The sequence below is a fragment of the Hylobates moloch genome, unplaced genomic scaffold (assembly GCF_009828535.3).
Source record: "Hylobates moloch isolate HMO894 unplaced genomic scaffold, HMol_V3 SCAFFOLD_16, whole genome shotgun sequence".
In the NCBI taxonomy this organism is placed as follows: Eukaryota; Metazoa; Chordata; class Mammalia; order Primates; family Hylobatidae; genus Hylobates; species Hylobates moloch.
Genome location: NW_026652291.1, coordinates 61518321 through 61540928, shown reverse-complemented (window position 1 = coordinate 61540928; position 22608 = coordinate 61518321). Strand labels below are relative to the sequence as shown.

Here is a 22608-nt window from a genome sequence, read left to right as displayed (position 1 = left end):
TCCCATCCAGCCCAGTGTCTTCCCATACACTCAAGGTTCACTGCCCACCTGGGCAGTCAGCAGGCTGAGCCCCTTTAAACCTGTTCCTCTTGGTCACTGCTGGCCTCTAGGCTAAGATTCCCTGCTAGCCACCTGGGCTACATCAGCCCTTTGAGTTCAAAAGGACTCCTTTCTGCAGAAGGACTGGAAAGTACAATCTTTTCTATCAATCAACAAACAAATAGTCATTGAGCACTTACTATGTACCAGGCATAGACGATAGTAAGAAAACACAATAACAGACTCTATCATCTGAACCCAAGTGAAACTGACAATGTTGAGAATTTTCATCCAAATTGTTTCACTCCCTTTCTATCCTTCAGATTAGTTCACAAGACTGAGATGTATATGGAAATCCATGGGATTAAAGTATTTGTATCTTATTTTTATTTCTGGTTTTTCTGAGGCCCCTCTCTGCCAGGGCATGAGGTGGGCTGGCATCTCAGTGGCAAGGCCCTTAGGGAACCACATGGGTCTCTGGGTATCCTAGGTTGGAAGATATGAGAAAGAGGCCAGATATTCATACAGTTTGTATAAATATTGTCATGTGCGACTCCAGAACAGCAATATATGGGATTTGAAAACAACTTTAATCATTTACTTTCTAGACATGAAGTTGTCAAACTGTTCAATGGAGCATCGTCTTCACCTAGGGGGAAGAGTAGCAGGGCAGGAAGAAGACAACTAGGGCAGGCTTATTTTCATTTGTTTAAAAAGTAGCAAGGATGAATGTCATTATAAAGATTCAAATTGTAGGAAAAACACCAATTTGATTGGACCACTCAGAAGCATAATCTCTGTCATTACACAAGCTCCTGACTGTACAGAATGAAACTAGAATCAGGAAGGCTCAAGCAGGCTGGAAAAATGGAGCAATGCCTCGAATGTTTAGGCCACTTGATTACTGCTGCATTCATACTTTCCAAAACTACCTGGACTTGTGAATGTTAGGAAGTTCTTGGCTTGGAGGCCACCGATAGAGTATATGACATTTTGCTGAATGAGAGTTGCCCTGTGTTAAGCTCACCCTGCCAAACACTCCCAGCAACCACCTCTCCAAGGTCTTGCCACTAATATGGAGTACTGCCTGGGAGTTGAATATAAGTACTAGCTCTAGGTTAATGCTTCCCTCTCCTAAATATACACAACTACACTCTTGAGGCATGGAGGAAAATCTCCCTCTAGGATCATGTAACTCTCAAAGTCGTGCCCTTTCTCATCTCAGTGTGCACAAAGCATGCTGCAACACAATCCTTTTTTTTTTTTTTTTTTTTTTTGAGACAGAGTTTCGCTCTTATTGGCCAGGCTGGAGTGCAGTGGTGCAATCTCAGTTCACTGCAACCTCTGCCCCCTGGGTTCAAGCGATTCTCCTGCCTCAGCCTCCTGAGTAGCTGGGATTACAGGTGTGCGCCATCACACCCGACTAATTTTTGTATTTTTAGTAGACACAGAGTTTTAACATGTTTGCCAGGCTGATCTTGAACTCCTGACCTCAAGTGATTCACCCACCTCGGCCTCCCAAAGTGCTGAGATTACAGGTGTGAGCCACCACACCTGGCCGCAACTCAATCTCTTAATAATCTTGGGCACTTTTATAAAATAAGTGGGTGTCACACAGTTTCTGATTTGGAGCTGGAAAAAAAACTCCCTGCACCTAAGACATACTAATGACTTGGCTCCTTCATTGGAAAAGGAAAACACAGGAGGCAAAACAAAATAATAGTATTTGTTAAAGTTGCCTGATCACATTCATAATCAGTTTAGGTATGATACTTACTTTGGGGAAATGGTTCTGTGGTTTAAAACAAAATTGAAAACCATTGTTGTAGGCCTTTATCCACTTCTGAGCAAGAAGAAAGAAACAAAGTTTCAGAAAAGGGTAGTGACTGACTGAAGATATCACAGAAGTTAGGACAGAGCCTGAACAGAGCCCATGCCCCCTGACGACCAGGCCAGAAAGTAGCTTTAAAAGTCTTCTAATGCTCACCCCAAGATGACTTTCTGGAATCTCCAGACAAGAATTAAGCTTATGCTCAGACGCCTCCCTGGAGAGAAAGTCTTTGGTCTTCTTCAGCAGCTATTTAGTGAGAAGTATTCAAAGCACTTCCCTTTGGTAAGCTGAAATCTGTCCACAGGTGCATTTGGGTGGACTCAGAGGCAGGTAAGTACTTTAAACACGCTGACTCCTTCAAATCTCCTTGGTCTGTGGAAGTTTCCCCCCAACCCCTACCATAAGAAATAATCCTTCCCTTGCTTAAAATCTCTCTAGTGTCCCTACTGACTCTAGGAATGGAAATGCCTCAGCCCACTGAGATCCACTCCCACCATCCCTCTTTTCCTCCAGGGCCACAGGAAGAATCAGGTCCCAGCACAGCCAGGGAGAGAACTGCCAAGTGGACTCATGGAGGAGATAGACCCCAAAGAAAGCAAAATCTTGCTAATTTGTTTCTGGGAATATGTATTGGTGTGACTGCCTTCCCAGCCCACCACCATGCTTCTCCCAGTACTACTCTTTGTGAACTTACACAACTTACAGGGTTTACTTCTTATCTTGGTAACCCACACAACATTGCTTTTGACCAACTAACATATGTCACCATGACAGCAATGTGTTTATGTACCATATCACTTAGAAGCAGCTGACCTGAGAGAATTGCAGAATAGTGTACTGAAGACTGAAAATAATGACAGCTGAGAAACAGCTACCTGCAAGATTGGGATGCTGTGCTACAGGATGTAGCATATGCTTTTTTTTATTTTTTTTTTTATTGTTTTTATTTTTTTGAGATGGAGTCTCGCTCTGTCGCCCAGGCTGGAGTGCAGTGGCGCGATCTCGGCTCACTGCAAGCTCCGCCTCCCGGGTTCACACCATTCTCCTGCCTCAGCCTCTCCAAGTAGCTGGGACTACAGATGCCCACCACCATGCCTAGCTAATTTTTTTTTGTATTTTTAGTAGAGATGGGGTTTCACCATGTTAGCCAGGATGGTCTCGATTTCCTGACCTTGTGATCCACCCCCCTTGGCCTCCCAATGTGCTGGGAGGATGTAGCATATGCTTTTAAGCAATGATAGATATACAGTGTTGGTTCTTTCGTAGCTAGAATACATGGTTTTGGAAACAAGGAACGTTTCCAAACATTCCTTGCCCCTCTGATTAGGAGTTACCCCCCTAGTTATTAAACCTAATGAGCCACATTTAGAGTTTTTGTTTATGTCTCCCTAATCTTGGGCTTTGCTGGTCTAGAGGTCTAAATTCCGGAGAAGGAAATCAACAGTCAGATAAGTAGGTTACTTTAGTAGCTGGGTGATTAATCCTGATTGCCATGGGAAGATGGGATTCACTGAGATACCTCTTAATATTTCCATGACCATTAGTGAAGGTCATTGGAAGACTACTGTAGCCCAATAAGATAAGACTACTAAGACCCTTTAAAAGGAACTTTTAAGGCACTACACCAGATAAAGAATCATACCAGATAGGCTTCTTGAGATAAAGTCCTCTACACAGCTTCTCAGTGATGGTATAACACCCACCCGCATAATGACTTCCCAGCCTCCTTGGCCAAGGGCCCTTCCAACCTCTACTCAGATACCTCCTTAGAGAGAGATCCTGAGGTCATCAGACTCGTGTGCCATGACAGCTGAGCTGAGATCTGCCTACCTGTGACCTTCACTATTTACAAGAGGAAATAGTGGAAAAGTTGCATTTGGATACAAGTGTGTACTGAGGGATCCCATTCTCCTTGATGTACTAATGTTTCTTTAAAAGTGATAATAATAGCTCCCATTCAGAATTTTTAAATAACACAACAAATGTAAAGTAACTAATGTGTCCTCTGGATCATGGTAAGTAGTGAATAAATTGAACTCCTTTACCTTCTCCCTTTGCTATTTTTTCCATACCAGGATTTATACATTTTTAAAAAACTCAATCTGCTATCAAATGACAGCTTTAAATTTACGTTTTAAAATTTGTTATTGTATATATTTATGGGGTATAAAGTGATGTTATGATATATATATATACACAATGTACAGTGATTAAATCAAGCCAATTAACATTTTATCACCTCAAATACTTAAAATTTTTTGTAGTGAGAACATTTGAAATTTACTTTTAGCAATTTCAAAACATACATTATTATTATTAACTATAGTCACCATGATGTACAATAGATCTTTAAAAACTTATTCTTCCTGCCTAACTGAAACTTTGTACTCTTTGACTAACATCTTTTCATTCCCCCACTTCCCAGCCTCTGGTAATCACCATTACACACTCTGCTTCTATGAATTCAATTGCTTTAGACACCACATAATAAATGAGATCATGCAGCATTTGGCTTTCTGTGCCTGGCTTATCTTGCTTAGCATGGTGTCTTACAGGTTCATCCACGTTGTGGCAAATAACAGAATCTCATTCTTTGTTAAGGCTGAATACTATTCCATTGGGTATATATATATATATACCACATTTTCCTTATCCATTCATCCACTGATGGATACTTAGGTTGCTGATTCCATATATTGGCTATTGTAAATAGTGCCACAATGAACATGAGAGTGCAACTATCTCTTTGATGTACTGATTTCGAATCCTTCGGATATATCTCAGAAGTGAGATTGCAGGACCATATAAATCTGCTTTTAGTCTTTTGAGGAGCTCCATACAGCTTTCCATATGGCCATACTAATTACATTCTCATCAACAGTGTACAATGGTTTCCTTTTCTCCACATCCTCACCAACATTTATTATTTTTTGTCTTTTTGATAATAGCCATTCTGACAGGTGTATAGTGATAGCTCATTGTAGTTTTAATTTGCATTTTTTTGATGATTAGTAATGTTGAGAATTTTTTCATATATCTCTTGGCCAGTTGCACGTCTTCTTTGGAAAAATGTCTATTCAGTTCCTTTGCCCATTTTTTAATTGGGATTTTTTGTTTCTTGCTATTGAGTTGTTTGAATTCCTTATATATTTTGGATATAAATCCCTAATTAGATTTAAGGCTCACAAATACTTTCTCCAAACAAAGCCTCCAGCTTTATTCTTTTTACTCAAGAGTGCCTTGGCTATTTGAATTTTTTTACATATGTGGCTATCCTTGGGCAACCTCCATGAGGTGGCAGTCACAAAGCCATGTCTCCGTGTATGTGCTGCTAGAAAATTCTTGAGGGTTGGTTCCTAACAGACTCACAGGGTTGCATTGCCATATTAAATTTACACAAACTATTCATTTTTAAACTTTCAGACTCAGAAAATTTCATCAACACATCAAGGTCAGAGCCATAAGTTAGGCTGGACTTACATGAGCCAAGATTAGAAAATTATGTGTAGAACCAAATCACCATATTTTTGGTGAGAAACGGTTGTCATAGGCCTAAATTTCTCAAGTTCTCTATATGATTACCTAAGCATCTGTGAAGGCTCCTGTCACCCCACTTGAGCTTGGATACCACGTACTAGATCACCCCCTCGCATGAACGTCTTCCTCACCACAAGTGGCTTCCACTCCCACTGCTAGGCTGTCCTCCCACAGGAAGGGCCTCCTCACCTTACATGTATTCTGACATCCCAAGCCCACTGGAGCTGCTTAGTGCAGGGTGTCCAAGCCCATGTGGGGTGAGGAGTGTGACCACATTGGAAGAAGGCCTGGTGTGGGTGTTTTCCCCACCTCACACAGATCTAGGCACCCCACTCTAGATGGCTGTGGCTACCCACCCTGCCAAGGTCACTGTTGACAGTGTGCTTTGTTTCTTTCACAAAGGTTTTGTTGCTTTTTAAAAGAACTGGAATCAAGATATTTAGAACCAACAAGATTTTCAAGGTCGTGACCCTTCTTTTTTCTTCCATTATGGGGAAATAACCAGGAAAATTTGTTAAGCAAACAGTACAGTAGTCCTCCCCTATCTGCCAGGAATAAGAATTAAGACCCTCAATGGATGCGAGAAACCACAGGTAGTACTGAAACCTATATAGTGTATACTATGCTTTCTCCTATATATACATACCTGTGATTAATTTATAAATTAGGCATAGTAAGAGACTAACAAGAATAACTAATAATAAAGTAGAATGGAGATGTGGCAAGATGGCAGAATAGGAACAGCTCTGGTCTTCAGTTCCCAGCGAGACCAACGCAGAAAGCAGGTGATTTCTGCATTTCCAACTGAGGTATCCTGTTCATCTCATTGGGACTTGTTAGGCATAGGTGCAGCCCATGAAGGGTGAGCAGAAGTAGTGTGGGGCGTTGCCTCACCCAGAAAGTGCAAGGAGTGGGGGGCCTCCCTTTCCCAGCCAAGGGAAGCGGTGAGAGACTGTGCTATCCAGTCCAGATACTACACTTTCCCCATGGTTTTTGTAATCTGCAGATCAGGAGATTCCCTTGTGTGCCTACACAACCAGGGCCCTGGGTTTCAAGCACAAAACTGGGCAGCTGTTTGGGCAGACACCAAGCTAGCTGCAGGAGTTTTTTGTTTTTGTTTTTGTACCCCAGTGGCACCTGGAACCCCAGTGAGACAGAACCGTTCACTCCCCTGGAAAGGGGGCTGAAGCCAGGGAGCCAAGTGGTCATGCTCAGTGGGTGCCACTCCCACAGAGCCCAGCAAGCTAAGAACCACTGGCTTGAAATTCTCACTGCCAGCACAGCAGTCTGAAATCGACCTGGGAAGATCGAGCTTAGTGGAGTAAGGGGTGTCCACCATTACTGAGGTTTGAGTAGGCGGTTTTCGCCTGACAGTGCTTAGGAGGCCAGGAAGGTTGGACTGGGCAGAACTCACCACAGTTTGGCAAAGTGGCTGTGGCCAGACTGCCTCTCTAGATTCCTCTTCACTGGGCAGGGCATCTCTGTAAGAAAGACAGCAGCCCCAGTCAGGGGCTTATAGATAAAACTCCCATCTCCCTGGGACAGAGCAACTAGGGGAAGGGGTGGCTGTGGGCACAGCCTTAGCAGACTTAAACGTTCCTGCCTGCTGGTTCTGAAGAGAGCAGTGGATCCTGACAAAGAGGGTTCTCCCAGCACAGCACTCGAGCTCTGCTAAGGGACAGACTGCCTTCTCAGGTGAGTCCCTGATCCACATGCTTCCTGACTGGGAGCGATCTCCCAACAGGAGTTGACAGATACCTCATACAGGAGAGCTCCAGCTGACATCAGGCCAGTGCTTCCAGAGGAAGGACCAGGAAGCAATCTTTGCTATCCTGCAGCCTCCGCTGGTGATACCCAGGTAAATAGGGTCTGGAGTGGACCTCCCGCAAACTGCAGCAGACCTGCAGAGAGAGGCCTGACTGTGAGAAGAAAAACTAACAAACAGCAATAACATCAACATCAACAAAAAGGACCCCCACACAAATACAAAAAAAAATCCCATCGAAAGTAATCCACGAAGATGAGGAAAAGGCAGTGCAAAAACGCTAAAAATTCCAAAAACCAGAATGCCTCTTCTCCTCCAAATGATCACAATTCCTCTCCAGCACGGGTACAAAACTGGACAGAGAATGAGTTTGACAAATTGACAAAAGTAGGCTTCAGAAGGTGGGTAATAACAAATTCCTCTGAGCTAAAGGATCATGTTCTAACCCAATGCAAGGAAACTAAGAAACTTGAAAAAAGATCAGACTAATTGCTAACTAGAATAACCAGTTTAGAGAAGAACATAAAGGACCTGATGGAGCTGAAAAATACACCATGAGAACTTCGTGACGCTAACACAAGTATCAATAGCAGAATCGATCAAGCAGAAGAAAGGATATGAGAGGCAAACAAATTCAAAAGCTAACAAAAGACAAGAAAGAACTAAGATCAGAGCAAAACTAAAGGAGATAGAGACACGAAAAACCCTTCAAAAAATAAATGAATCCAGGGGCTGGTTTTTTGAAAAGATCAACAAAATAGACCACTAGCCAGATTAATAAAAGAGAAAAGAGAGAAGAATCAAATAGACACAATAAAAAAATGATAAAGGGGATATCACCACTGATCCCATATAAACACAAACTACCATCAGATAATACTATAAACACTTCTATGCAAATACACTAGAAAACCTAGTAGAAATGGTTAAATTCCCGGACACGTACATCCTCCCAAGACTAAACTAGGAAGAAGTCGAATCCCTGAATAGGCCAATAACAAATTCTGAAATTGAGGCAGTAATTAATAGCCTACCAACCAAAAAAGCTCAGGACCAGACGGATTCACAGCTGATTTCTACCAGAGGTACAAAGAGGAGCTGGTACCATTCCTTCTGAAACTATTCCAATCAGTAGAAAAAGAAGGACTCCTCCCTAACTCATTTTATGAAGCCAGCATCATCCTGATTCCAAAACCTGACAGAGACATAACAAAAAAAAGATTTCAGACCAATACCACTGATGAACATAGATGCAAAAATCCTCAATAAAATACTGGCAAACCGAATCCAGCAGCACATCAAAAAGCTTATCCATCATGATCAAGTCAGCTTCATTCCTGGGATGCAAGGCTGGTTCAATATATGTAAATCAATAAACATAATTCATCATGTAAACAGAACCAATGACAAAAACCACATGATTATCTCAATAGATGCAGAAAAGGCCTTCGATAAAATTCAACACCACTTCATGCTAAAATCTCTCAATGAACTAGGTATTGATGAAACATATCTCAAAATAATAAGAGCTATTTATAACAAACCTATAGCAAATATCATACTGAATGGGCAAAAGCTGGAAGCATTCCCTTAGAAAACTGGCACAAGACAAAGATGCCCTCTCTCACCACTCCTATTCAACACAGTATTGGAAGTTCTAGCCAGGGCAATCAGGCAAGATAAAGAAATAAAGCATATTCAAATATGAAGAAAGGAAGTCAAATTGTCTGTTTGCAGATGACATGATTGTATATTTAGAAAACCCCATCATCTCAGCCCAAAAACTCCTTAAGCTGATAGACAACTTTAGCAAAGTTTCAGGATACAAAATAAATGTGCAAAAATCACAAGCATTCCTGTACACCAACAGTAGTTAAGCCAAGAGTCAAATCATGAGTGAACTCCTATTCACAATTGCTACCAAGAAAATAAAATAGCTAGGAATACAACTTACAAAGGACGTGAAGGACCACTTCAAGGAGAACTACAAACCACTGCTCAAGGAAATAAGAGAGGACACAAACAAATGGAATAAAATTCCATGCTCATGGATAGGAAAAATCAATATCATGAAAATGGCCATAGTGCCCAAAGTAATTTATAGATTTGATGCTATTCCCATCAAGCTACCAACAAGACACCAGGAAAGTCAATGGTAGACTTTCCTCACAGAACTGGAAAAAACTACTTTAAATTTCATATAGAACCAAAGCAGAGCCCATATAGCCAAGACAATCCTAAGCAAAAAGAACAAAGCTGGAGGCATCACGCTACCTGACTTCAAACTATACTACAAGGCTACAGTAGCCAAAACAGCATGGTACTGGTACCAAAACAGATACATAGACTAATGGAACAGAACAGAGGCCTCAGAAATAACACCACACCTCTACAACCATCTAACAAACCTGACAAAAACAAGAAATGGGGAAAGGATCCCCTATTTAATAAATAGTGCTAGGAAAACTGGCTAGTCATATGCAGAAAACTGAAACTGGACCTCTTCCTTACACCTTATACAAAAATTAATTCAAGATGGCTTAAAGACTTAAACATAAAACCTAAAAGCATGAAAACCCTAGAAGAAAACCTAGGCAATACCGTTCAGGACATAGGCATGGGCAAAGACTTTATGACTAAAACACCAAAAGCAATGGCAATAAAAGCCAAAATTGACAAATCGGATCTAATTAAACTAAAGAGCTTCTGCACAGCAAAGAAACTATCATCAGAGTGAACAGACAACCTACAGAATGGGAGAAAAGTTTTGCAATCCATCCATCTGACAAAGGGCTAATATCCAGAATCTACACAGAACTTAAACAAATTTACAAGAAAAAAACAAACAACCCCATCAAAAATGAGCAAAGGATATGAACAGACACTTCCCAAAAGAAGACATTTATACAGCCAATGAACATGTGAAAAAAAACTCATCATCACTGGTCATTAGAGAAATGCAAATCAAAACCACAATGAGATACCATCTCACACCAGTTAGAATGGCAATCATTAACAAGTCAGGAAACAACAGATGCTGATGAGGATGAGGAGAAATAGGAACGCTTTTACACTGTTGGTGGGAGTGTAAATTAGGTCAACCATTGTGGAAGACAGTGTGGTGACTCCTCAAGGATCTAGAACAAGAAATAACATTTGACGCAGCAATCCCATTACTGGGTATAGACCCAAAGGATTAGAAATCATTCTACTATAAAGATACATGCACACGTATGTTTATTGCAGCACTATTTACAATAGCAAAGACTTGGAACCAACCCAAATGTCCATCAATGATAGCCTGGATAAAGAAAATGTGGCACATATACACCATGGAATACTATGCAACCATAAAAAAGAACGAGTTCATGTCCTTTGCAGGGACATGGATGAAGCTGGAAACCATCATTCTCAGCAAACTAACACAGAAACAGAAAACCAAACACCACATGTTCTCACTCGTAAGTGGGAGTTAAACAATGAGAACACATGGACACAAGGAGGGGAACATTACACACTGGGACCTATCAGGGGGGTGGGGGGCAAGGGGAGAGAGAACATTAGGACAAACACTTAATATGTGCAGGGCTTAAAACCTAGATGATGAGTTGATAGGTGCAGCAAACCACCACAGCACATGTATACCTGTGCAACAAACCTGCATGTTCAGCATATGTATCCCAGAACTTAAAGTAGAATAAAAAAAACTAGAACAATTATAACAATATATTCTAATAAACCTTATGTAAATCTGGTTTCTCTCTTAAAATATCTTACTGTTTTCAGAGCACTGTTGACCATGGGTAACCAAAACTGCAGAAATTGAAACTGCAGATAAAGGAAGACTATTGTACAAGGATATCAGAAATGTGTCCTAGACACAAATGTGAGGATACTATTTGGCTCCTTGGCGTCAGTTTTTACTTCACATGGAATTAGTAATTCACTAAAGAGATTGTCTTTCTGGAAAACAAACCCTCCTTCCATTCGTAGTACACAAAGTTTAGATAAAGCAGACGTCAGTCTATCCAAAAGCTATGCCCAAGGCTTATACCAATCATAGTAGCTTCAACTCTTCTCTAACAAATCCTTCATGCACCTAAAGCAATGTGGCATATTGTACTTTCTGTAATGACTGCTACTGCACATCTACCATTCCACCAGCTCTCCTCACATGACTTCAACACTCCTCTCACTGAGAGGCAAAGTCTATGTCCCTTTCTTTTAAATCTGGGTGGGGGCTTTACACTGCTCCAAACAGTGGAATGTTGTAGAATGGATACCATATGACTTCAACTTCTAGGTAACAAAAAGGACACAGCTTCTGCCTGGCTCACTTTTTGGAAGGATGATCACTCTGGGAAACCCAGCCACCAAGTGGTGAGAAACCATCCCATGCAGTGAAGCAACACAGGGAGGCCGTCATGGAGAAGATATGAAGCTCCCAGCATCTACTGCTGAACCTGTGAGTGAGTGAACCTTCAAATGATTCCAGCCTCCAGGCTTCAAGTTGCCCCTGCTGACATGGAGGGGAGCAGTGACAAGCTATCGACACCAACCCTGATCCAAATTGCAGGCTTGTGGGAAAGGTAAATATTGTTATTGTTTTAAACGACTAAAATCTTTAGTGCTGAAGCACACCTTCTTCTGCATTTCTCCACACCATTCCTTCCATTCCTCTAAGCATGGCCTTCACCATCCTTATCTAATCACTAGTGTTTTTGTGTCCTCCACCAGAGCCAAGGAATCTCATCTCCAGTATCTGTGAGTCTCCCACAGAAAAGGACCCCATAAGAGCTGTAGAAAAATCTTTGACCCTCTTTTTGTCCAGATTCCGTGGAATTTAGTGGTGTAGTTGTTAATATCAGATGCTCTGGAATCAAGCTATGATGCTCAAACCTGGCTACTCCCTCCTCACAGTGTGAGATTGAGCAAGTTACTTAACTTCTCTTGATCACAACTTTTTCATGTAAAAATAGAGATAGTATCAATACCTACCTTACATAATTTCTGGGATAATTCTATGATAGGAAGAACATAAAGTACTTAAAAACATAAGAACTCAGTAAATTCTAGTTGTTGTTATGATATAGAGTATTTTCTCATTTATTCAGCAAACTAGCCATGTACTCTTTCTAAGGTATATTTTAAGTTTTTTTCTTGCACTTGTCACTGTGTTTCATTTCAATCAACTTTAACATAATCAAGTCACAGATTTTTTGGCCATTATTTTATCTTCGTTGCTTATTGATTGTATAGTTAGGCAGGCCAGTTAGAAATGTGATAAGCTCTGATATCCCCTAGCTTACAGGCACCAGCTCTCCTCAAAATATTAGAGAAAATGTATCCCAGCTCACATGTTTTGCACATCTGTGTTCTTCTGACCCCATGACCCAGCCCTGACTGCCATTAGACCCCCTGATCTGACCCCAAATGACAAACTATATACATAATCTCTCCCTGGCACCTATACTCAGCATGTGGAGTGAGCCAGCTTAACCAGTATCATCTAGCACATCACACACAGCTCCTGGGGCCCCAGACCGGTTACCTCAGGATGTTTTTTCCATTAGCCAGCCACTAGGTGAGTGGACCAGAAACAAAACCACTAAAGCCAAGGTGGCTGTACAAATTCCGAATCAGATGAGTGTGGAAACATCACTAACACAACAAACACATAATAAGTACTGTCAATAATAGAACCTGTAAATTTAAAAAAGAAATAGAAAAGAAACATAAAACAAAACTTGTTTTTAACTTTCCTTCAGAGCCAATGAGTCAAGTCTTCTTCCATCATCAGAGGAGGTGAAGATGCAGAAGAGAGCGGCCACACTTGAAAGAGTGAATGAGAGTGGCAGGAGCCCCATGGGAGGGACCTTGCCTCTTCAGAAGACTGAAGCAGTGACAAGCGAAAAGAAGAAACCTTAGTAAACTGATTAAAGAGAGTTCACCTCCTCCATGAGACACAGGCCAGACCTGGATAATAAGGATGGTCATCAATAGCCCTGGAAATAGATGTTATTTTCCTTGCATCACATCACTTTGGCTCACTGTGCCTTGGGCTGCCCCTCAAGTGCCCAGGCACCCAAGCACCTCTGAGCTTTTCTCTCAGGATGTTCTCTGGAGCTATAAAAATTGCTCTGTCCGAGAGCAGTCTTAGCCCTCAAGTGAGAAAGAATTAATGCTCCTAGAGACAACATTCAACCACCTGGGAATGGGAATTATCAGGCAAATGACCCAGCCTCCTGAATTTTGGAAAGACAATGCTGACATCCATTCTTTATGGATTCTCAAAGAGTCCCCAGCAGGATTCAGCTCCAGATGCCCACAGCAATAGGTAGCTCACTAATGCACTCATGGTTAGCTCTCCTTATTTTCCCTGTTTCGTTCTTCCTACTTCCTTGCTCCAGTCTCTTGGAATTATCTCAGAAAAAAAAATTAATTACCTCTAACTAAATCCTTGTCTCGGCCTGTTTTTTGAACAAAAGACTCAAACTAAAATCCAGCTGTATTGGGTTGAATAGTGTCCCCCCCAAAGTTTATGTTCACCCACCAACTATGAATGTGACACCATTTGGAAGTAGGATTTTGCAGATGTAACTAAGTTAAAATAAGTTCATACTTGATTAAGAGGGACCCTAATCAAATGACTGGCATCACTTTAAAACAGGTAAATGTGGACACAGACACACAGGGAAGATCACCCAACAACAGATACAGAGATTGTATCTATAAGCCAAGGCAGTGGCAAGGATTGCTGATACCCCTAGAAGCTAGGAGAAGCATGCGACAGACTTTGCCAGACACTTCCAGAAAGAACCAACTCTGCTGACACCTTGATTTCAGGCTTCTGGCCTCCAGAACAGTGAAAGAATAAATTTCTGTTGTCTGCTGCCACCAGTTTGTAATACTTTGTTATAACAGAGCTAAGAAATTAATACAATACCCCAGAGTGTCTTAGTCAGGGTCCAAGAAAACAGAAACCACTCCAAATATTTGCAAACAAAAGGAGTTTATTCCAGGGAACAGATTACATGACAGAAGCCAAAGAGGGTAAAATGAATCAACCGAGAGATTAGCAATAGCAGGAAGCCACTACCACACCTAGCTGGAGGCATGGAGGGAGCAAGCAGTGTTGCCAGGACCCTGATCACCTGGCAGAATATGAAACCATATCTAGCCTGCCAGGTGAGAGCTGGAGCCAGGAGGAGAGCAGATGAGTCATCCTGAAACAGTCCACAAGCTAAGAAGAAAGAGTGGGAAGGAAAAAGACCCTCATTCTTCAGCACCACCTATTGGCTTGGTCCAAGAAGACAGAGCTGTCAGACAGAGAAATCTGTGTGATGTAGACTGTGTCACAGAGAAGAGCAGCAGGAAGATGAGGGCTGGATCTGAAAGCTACCTGGGCAAGGATCCAAACCAACAACTCCACTCCAACCCCATGAGACTCAAAGGAAGAGAGTTTAAGCTTTTGCTGTTTTTTAAATAAATTACTAGGATCCATAATAATACCAGTAAAAGGTGAGATCTGAAGGATGAGAGACACTATGAAGAAACAGTGTGAGACAGTAATAATGCACTGATGATCATGGCAGTACAAAAAATGGGAAGTCCTTCATGAGTCAGGTTTCTTTAAACCCACATGCAACTCCCACTTAGATGGACACAACAGTATGTGAAGATTCACACTGTGATCTTTTGCTCCAAGAACCACCACAGGAACAAACCAGGAAAGCCAAAGGAATTCACACACCCTTTGAAAGAAGTGGGACACTGCTGCAAATTTTGCAAAACAGGCGAAAAACTGTAAGTTCCCAAAGTGTGAGAGGGAAAAATCCTGCCTCTGAACACACATCCCCACTGGGGTATCTGAAAATCCAGATCAAGGGAGAATTTAACCTCGCCTTGAACTGAAACGAAGTAGGCAGTCACACAAAATATAAAAGTAGAAATGTCAGTATCAGAAGACTGCAAGGCACTTCCAGTCTTCAGCTTGAGCCCAGGGAAGCCATTCCTGACTATATCTCACAGGATCTCTCAGGGAAGGCAGCCAGTGGAATTGGGGAGGGGTCACCAGGTGAAGGAAGCATCCAACTGAAATTGGTAGTGTTTCAACTGGACACAAATTTTCTTCAGTGGAGTCTGTGGGATGAGTGGGAGCTTTGGCAATATGCGCACACAAACTCAGAAGCAAAGAAGCCACTCCCGTTGGAGTGGGCAGATGGGGAGGGGTGATATCTGAAAGCCATGCTTGCTTTCTCAGTGGGAAAGCTCACAGCCTTGGGCAAGATCTGAGTGGGGCACTTTGGGAGTGAGACTGGCCTCACCAACTGTGTGGGAGCTGGGTGAGGCCTCTCACTACCAGCTTTCCCCCACTTCCCTGGTGAATTGTATGACACAGCAGAGGTAGCCAAGATCCCCTCTGGAAAATAACCCCATTGGCCTAAGAACCACCCCCACATCCCCCACGGTGGCCACAGCAAACCCCACCCAAGGAGACTCTGAGCCCAGAACCACCTAACCCTGCCCAACATGATGGTATTTCTTTACTCACCCTGGTAACCAAACACAAAAGATAGAAACTCTTGGGAGCTTCAAGGCCCCACCCATCATCTGAGAAACCAAAATACTTACCCTGGCCAACTTAGGGCAAACCTAGATCCCTCTACTACCAACGCAGCTGGTGCTCTCTTGAAAGCACCACCTCTTGGCTGGAGACAAAACAACACAGGCCATTACAGCAACTCATGACAGAATAGCCCTGAACCCAGGAAGGAGAAGATAACACCTAATTCCAATGCCTGCAACATCCTGGCTAAACAGAGGTCTTGAGTGTGTCCACATGAAAACTTCACTGCTAGCATAACCAGCATTCAAGAAACCCAGCACACTACACATATCTACAACCAAGGACTCCCACAGAGTCTACTTCACTCTCCTTCCACCTCCACCAGAGCAGGTAATGGTATCCATGGCTGGGAGACCTGAAGACAGATCACATCACAGGACTCATTGCAGACATTCCCCAGCACCAGCTGGAACCTGGTAGCGCCACTGGGAAGCTAGACCCGGAAAAGCAGTACCAGCCAATGCAGTCCAGTGGTCAGAAAGTCCCACCCCTAGAGGAAGGGGGAGAGCACCACATCAAAGGATCACCCCATGGGATAACAGAATCTGAACAGCAGGCCTTGAGTTCCAGACCTTTCCACTGAAATAGTCTACCCAAATGATAAGGAACCAGAAAGATAATTCTGGTAATATGACAAAACAGAGTTCTATATCACCTCCAAAAGATTACACTAGCTCCTCAGCAATGGATCCAAACCAAGAAGAAATCTCTGAATTGCCAGATAAACAATCCAGAAAATTATTAAGCTACTCAAGGAGATACCAGAGAAAGGTGAAAAACAACTTTAAAAATTAAAAATATATATATATACATATACATAGGATATGGGTGAAAAATTCTCCAGAGAAATAGATATCATAAAGAAAAAATAATCACAACTTCTGGAAATGAAAGCCATGCTTAGAGAAATACAAAATGTACTGGAAAGTTTCAACAATAAACTAGAACAAGCAGAAGAAAAAACTTCAGAGCTCAAAGACAATGCTTTCAAATTAACCCAGTCAAACAAAGACAAAGAAAAAATAATTTTTAAAAAATGAACAAAGCCTCCAAGAAATGTGGGTTTATGTCAAACAGCCAAACCTAAGAATAATTGGTGTTCCTGAGGAAGAAGAGAAATCTAAAAGCTTGAAAACCTTATTTGAGGAAATAATTGACGAGAACTCCCCTGGCCTTGCTAGATACCTAGACATCCAAATACAAGAAGCTCAAAGAACACCTGGAAAATTCATCACAAAAAAGGCTATAACTAAAGTCCTATCCCAGTTCTGTTAAAGTAATAGCAGGAATAGCACCTTATAAATACCTAGAAAAATAGTAGAAGGAAACATGCTTAAGCATTAATAATGATCTCTTGTGGTAGAATTCTCAGTAATTTTAATTTTATCCTTTACATGTTCGTACTTAACTATACATATATATTTATATATATACATATACATAAATATACAAACATATGTATATATGCACATTTTTGTTTATGGACAGCCTATGACTGTGAGCCAAGGGACATCAGAGACATGGCTCTCTGGAAACTGAGACAATACTTAGTGGACAGTTTTTTGCTTGTTTGTTTGTTTGTTTGTTTGTTTTTGAGATGGAGTCTTGCTCTGTCGCCCAGGCTGGAGTGCAGTGGCACGATCTCAGCTCACTGCAAGCTCCACCTGGGTTCACGCCATTCTCCTGCCTCCACCTCCCAAGTAGCTGGGACTACAGGCGCCCGCCACCACGCCTGGCTAATTTTTTGTATTTTTAGTAGAGACGGGGTTTCACCATGTTAGCCAGGATGGTCTCGATCTCCTGACCTTGTGATCCACCCGTCTCAGCCTCCCAAAGTGATGGGATTACAGGCATGAGCCACCACGCCTGGCCTTAGTGGACAGTTATTATCAGGATAATCAGCATCCATTTTTCCATCAGCTGGCAACAACAACTAGCATTTCTCAAGGGAAATCCCCTCCTCATTCATAAGCACCATAGATGGAGTGGAACAGTCCCCACCTCAGCTTAAGGAGGGCTAAATAACTAAAGCATAAAGCAATCAGTCCACTACACTTCAATGGACCCAATGATGACTCATTTTGGTTCAATAAATATCAAGTCCAGAACTCTTGTGCAGAACTGTGGAATAAAAAAAGTTATCTTTGTCACAGAATATTTATATTTAAAGAAGGGATTCTAAATATTCCAAAAATATGAATCCGAGATAGTGTTAAGATAGGAATGGGTTGCCATTTGGAGTATTTGTTGGGTGTGTGCAACTCTGCATACTGCTAAGGCAAGTCCAGCCTTCGTCTCACACCAACAAGCAGATTTCCCCACCATGGCCCTTACCATCTTGTGCTCTAACCACAGATTTTCAGTCTACTCTTGCTAACCATCAACTCTTCAAGGGCAAGAGCCATGTCTCTCATATCCCTGGATCTGGCTTGCTAAATAATTATTCATGATTTTATCCGAGTAGAAAAAGAGCCAAGAACTGAGAAAAGGAGACATTCTTGGTTCTCAGTCACTGAGGAGCTTCTGTGGTACCAGCCTTTCTGCTAGCTGCAGCCACAGCTTCAACAGCTCCACCTCCTTGTTCTTTATTCTTGCTTTCACCTTGTTACCCAGCAGCAGGGATGTAAATGTGACAGTGCCATGTCAACTTAAACCAAACCAGAGAATTTTAATAAACCACCTTCTATAATGACACCCATCAAAACCAGAAGGGGACAAGTCTAGGAGGTCTCTGAGGTTACTGTACCCATCCCTCCTTCATCCCCCTCCAGCATTTGTTTCTGGAAGGAGTCAACACCAACAGCTCTGACCTGGGCAGCCTTCCTGAGAAAATGCAGCCATTCCTGCTCCTGTTGGCCTTTCTTCGGACCCCTGGGGCTGGGACAGGTAAGTGACTATCCCTATTCCAGAGGCCTGAACCCATCTTACAAGATACCGTGTACCCATGAGCACTGGTCAGGAATTTTCCTCAATCTGAGCCCACCTCCCATTCCATACCCAGACTTATAAATCTGAGACTAGATAGAGACTCAGCAAAGATCGAAAAATGAAAGATGTTCCCTAAAAGGTTTAATAGGTGTTAGCCTCTCCCTAGACCTCTCCTTTATGACCTGGAGTGTGGATTGTTCTTAGAAAGGCATTTGGTAGGGGATGTGAAGCTAAAAAAGATAAGTAATTATTACTCTACACTCCAACCCAGGAAAGAGGAGCTCAGACACCAAGTTGCAGTCATAGGAGTTGTCACTGGACCCAGCTTAAGAATCACTTAAATTATTCAGTGCTCCCACCCAATCACCCCTGCCAGGAGAGAAGCCCATGGTGCAACTGATCTCAGAGGTGGCAAGATGACTGTGTCCATAGCTCTCCCGTTACCTTGGCTCCACCTAGGCTTTGCGACTCATTTTTAGTTGATTTCTCCACTTCCTTCTGCCTTTGCAGGCCCTCGGCTACTCCACTGACCTGGTGATAACCCCCTCTAACATCCCTGAGGTCCTGAATCCCACCAGCACTACCCCCACTAAACCTCAGCCAAAGGCTAATTGGAGGCTATTCATTTATGCACCAAACAACACTTACTGAGAACCTAGAATGTGTTCGGCCCTGGCACATGAGAATTTTAGAAAATCCAACTCCAGAAGCTCATGGGGAGATCATTAGAAAATGGTACCAATCCGGAGGACAGCAGAGGCTCAGAGGGATCAGAGAGACTCACCAAAAAGGAGGAGCCTGGGAAGTCCTGTCCAGGATCCTCTGGGGCTCTACCATTGTGAAAATAGATCTTTCTTCCTCCATGTGTGTTTCTGCAGTAGGATGCAGAAGTCAAGCACTGTCCATTCTTTCTGAGAGAAAGTTCTGAGACTTAAAGTTCAGAAAAGCTTACTCTGCCTGCAAGGAGTGCTGCCTGCAGAGCCCAGGACGACCCTCCCTCACTGTCTGCAGCACACAAAAGACTTCACCCTTAATCACTGTCGTCCTAAGCCTTCTCTCCTGACTGCAGCCATCCCCAGCTACTTTATCTTCCAGCCTTTCTTTTCAGAGGAGATCATCGGGGGCCATGAGGCCAAGCCCCACTCCCGCCCCTACATGGCCTTTGTTCAGTTTCTGGATGAGAAGAGTCGGAAGAGGTGTGGCGGCATCCTAGTGAGAAAGGACTTTGTGCTGACAGCTGCTCACTGCCTGGGAAGGTAAGGAGCAGCACCAGCTCACCTCCTGAGTCCCCCCTACAGGGACCCTTGTTTTCTCCTGAGGACTGCAGCCCAGGGGAGCTTCCAGAGTGCCTGGTAACACAAGCCCGTGAAAGCTCATCGGGGCAGCCACCTGGGAATAGGACTAAGATGATGAAAGGCTGAGAAATAGGACAGGGTCAGAGGGTCAGAGGTCAGAGCAAGTGGCATGGTTTCACACACTGGCCCAGTAAAGCAGTGGTAAAGGTTGAATCCATGTATTAAGGATCAAAATGCAAACTCGAGCAATTTCATGGTATTTCCTGAAGGCAAGAGAGAGCCCCCAGAAGCCCTACTCTTCATGTCTTTGTGAAGTAGAGGACACAGTCACTCAGCCCTGGAGCTCTCCTGTCCCCTCAACTTCCCCTCAGCTGCAGCCCTACCCTGCCCCAGCTGTCATCTGCTCTTCACTGCTCCTGGGCTGTATCCCCTATGACTCCACCCCCATCCTCACTCTGCTCTCTGTGCAGCTCCATAAATGTCACCTTGGGGGCCCACAATATCAAGGAACAGGAGCAGACCCAGCAGTTTATCCCTGTGAAAAGAGCCATCCGCCACCCAGCCTATAATCCTAAGAACTTCTTCAACGACATCATGCTACTGCAGGTGAGGCACACTCCTGCCACTCTTGCTCTTCTTGGTCCAGTTGGTTCCACGCCCACTGTGATGCCAGCCCTTTCCTCCTTTCCATCCTGACCTCTTGGCCAGTTCCTGTGCCTTAGAGGAGAGGGAAGATTGTGCAGCCCCATCACTGTGTCAGGGCCCAGAAGGCCATTGCCTGACCTAGACTTTCTTGCTTCTTCCCCACCAGCTGAAGAGAAAGGCCAAGTGGACCACAGCTGTGCAGCCTCTCAGGCTACCTAGCAGCAAGGCCCAGGTGAAGCCAGGGCAGGTGTGCAGTGTGGCTGGCTGGGGTTATGTCTCAAAGAGCACTTTAGCAACCACACTGCAGGAAGTGTCGCTGACAGTGCAGAAGGACCAGGAGTGTGAACGTCTCTTCAGTTACAACAGAGCCACTGAGATTTGTGTGGGGGATCCAAAGAAGACACAGACCGGCTTCAAGGTTGGGTTTCCAGCCTCTACCCAGAAAGACCACAGGGAGAGAGGAACTTGAGGGAGTTCTGGGGTATGACAGTGGCCAGATCCTTATGCTTTCAGCCCAGAGCTTGGGCAGCCTGTGTCACCCTGGAATCTAGTCTTTAGTCCACTCCTTGGGTGGATTGGGGTCGCTGGAGGGGAAGGATCTGTCATCCCACGGTCACTTATCACCAAAGTGTCCGTGAGAAGTGCAAAGAAAAGCTTGGTCTGGGGAGAGGCAGAAAGCACAGCCAGGGCCACGCTGGAGACCCAGGACTGAGGGAGGTGACAAGGTCTGCCTGGCATTGATGTCACACAAAATCCATAACAGAGACCACCCATCCCAGGGAAGACTAGCTCAGTCTTTCCTCTCTCTGTTTACAGGGGGACTCCGGGGGGCCCCTCGTGTGTAAGGACGTGGCCCAAGGTATTTTCTCCAAAGGAAATCCAAAAGCGACACCTCCAGGAGTCTACATCAAGGTCTCACACTTCCTGCCCTGGATAAAGAGAACAATGAAGCGCCTCTAACAGCAGTCATGAGACTAACCTTCCTCTGGGTCTGACCATCTCTGGGACAGAGGCAAGAATCCCCAAGGGGTGGGCGGTCGGGGTTGCAGGACTGTAATAAATGGATCTCTAGCGTAAATATGACCGAAGTCTTATTTATTCACTGAACTATCTTCAATATGCAACAACACTGCTCCAGGCAGCCGTCTGCTGTCAGTTCTGGCTTTCGCTTCTTCCTTTCTCCCCTAGCCCTCCTTCCTCCCTAAACCCCATGCTGTACAGTTTTTTCACTAATTTCTCAATCACATGTCTTTGATATTGAACCCTCTGTTAGAGCTGGTTTAAACTCCATTATAAACAAAAAATCTTCACCCCTCTACCCTCACAAAAAAAATAAACCTCTCTGGACGTTAGGAATTTCTTATCGTCTCTAAACCAACCACCTGCTCCCCTAACAATGTAGCAGAGAATGGAGCAGGGCAGTGGAAAGGAAATAACTCCAGGGACCCAGAAGGCCAGGGGCCATGCCATGAGTACCCAGTTTCCTATTTCCAGGGCTTGTCCCTCCGGTGGGGGCAGGCTTCTCCCACAGCCAGGTCTGCCTGCAGCTTAGGAGGTTGAGATGCTCCTCTGCACCTAGGTCCCGTTTCCCTGCCCTGGGCCCAGCCCTGAGCTCAGTCAACCTTCTTCCTTCCTGGCTCGCCTTCCCAGCTCCCAAGAGTTTTTCACCCAAGTGTCCTGGCTACCAGTTTCTTTCCCTTCTAGCTCACCCTGTTCTGAAGCCAGCCTCTCTCTCATCTCCCTAACAGAGTTCCCAGCTCTGTGTGAATTCTTCTCTACTGCTTGTTCCAGCCAGACCTGGGCTGCCAGCCCACCTAATGCTGATCAGAGGAGCCAGGTCTCACCTTCCACCTGGGCAGGGCTGGCTGAGGCCCTCAGTCCAGCGCAGCTTTCCCCAGGGGCTCAGGCATCACCTTCTGTGGAGCCACTCAGCAGCCTC

At 43.7% G+C, this 22608-nt stretch overlaps 1 protein-coding gene across 3 annotated transcripts; it reads left to right on the top strand.

Moving 5' to 3' along the window:
• Positions 1-18560: 18560 nt before the first annotated feature.
• GZMH (granzyme H) lies at positions 18561-21752 on the top strand. Of its 3 annotated transcripts, none has more exons than XM_032179457.2 (5): positions 18561-18687; positions 19838-19985; positions 20495-20630; positions 20836-20901; positions 21486-21752. In XM_032179457.2, exons 1-5 carry the CDS (start codon positions 18633-18635, stop codon positions 21627-21629), a joined length of 549 nt encoding a protein of 182 aa, XP_032035348.1. In that variant the 5' UTR covers positions 18561-18632; the 3' UTR covers positions 21630-21752. The 3 variants fall into 3 exon arrangements, with proteins under 3 accessions (XP_032035348.1, XP_032035347.1, XP_032035349.1); XM_032179456.2 differs by having other exon boundaries at positions 20836-21087; XM_032179458.2 differs by lacking the exon at positions 20836-20901.
• The last annotated feature ends 856 nt before the right edge of the window (positions 21753-22608 follow it).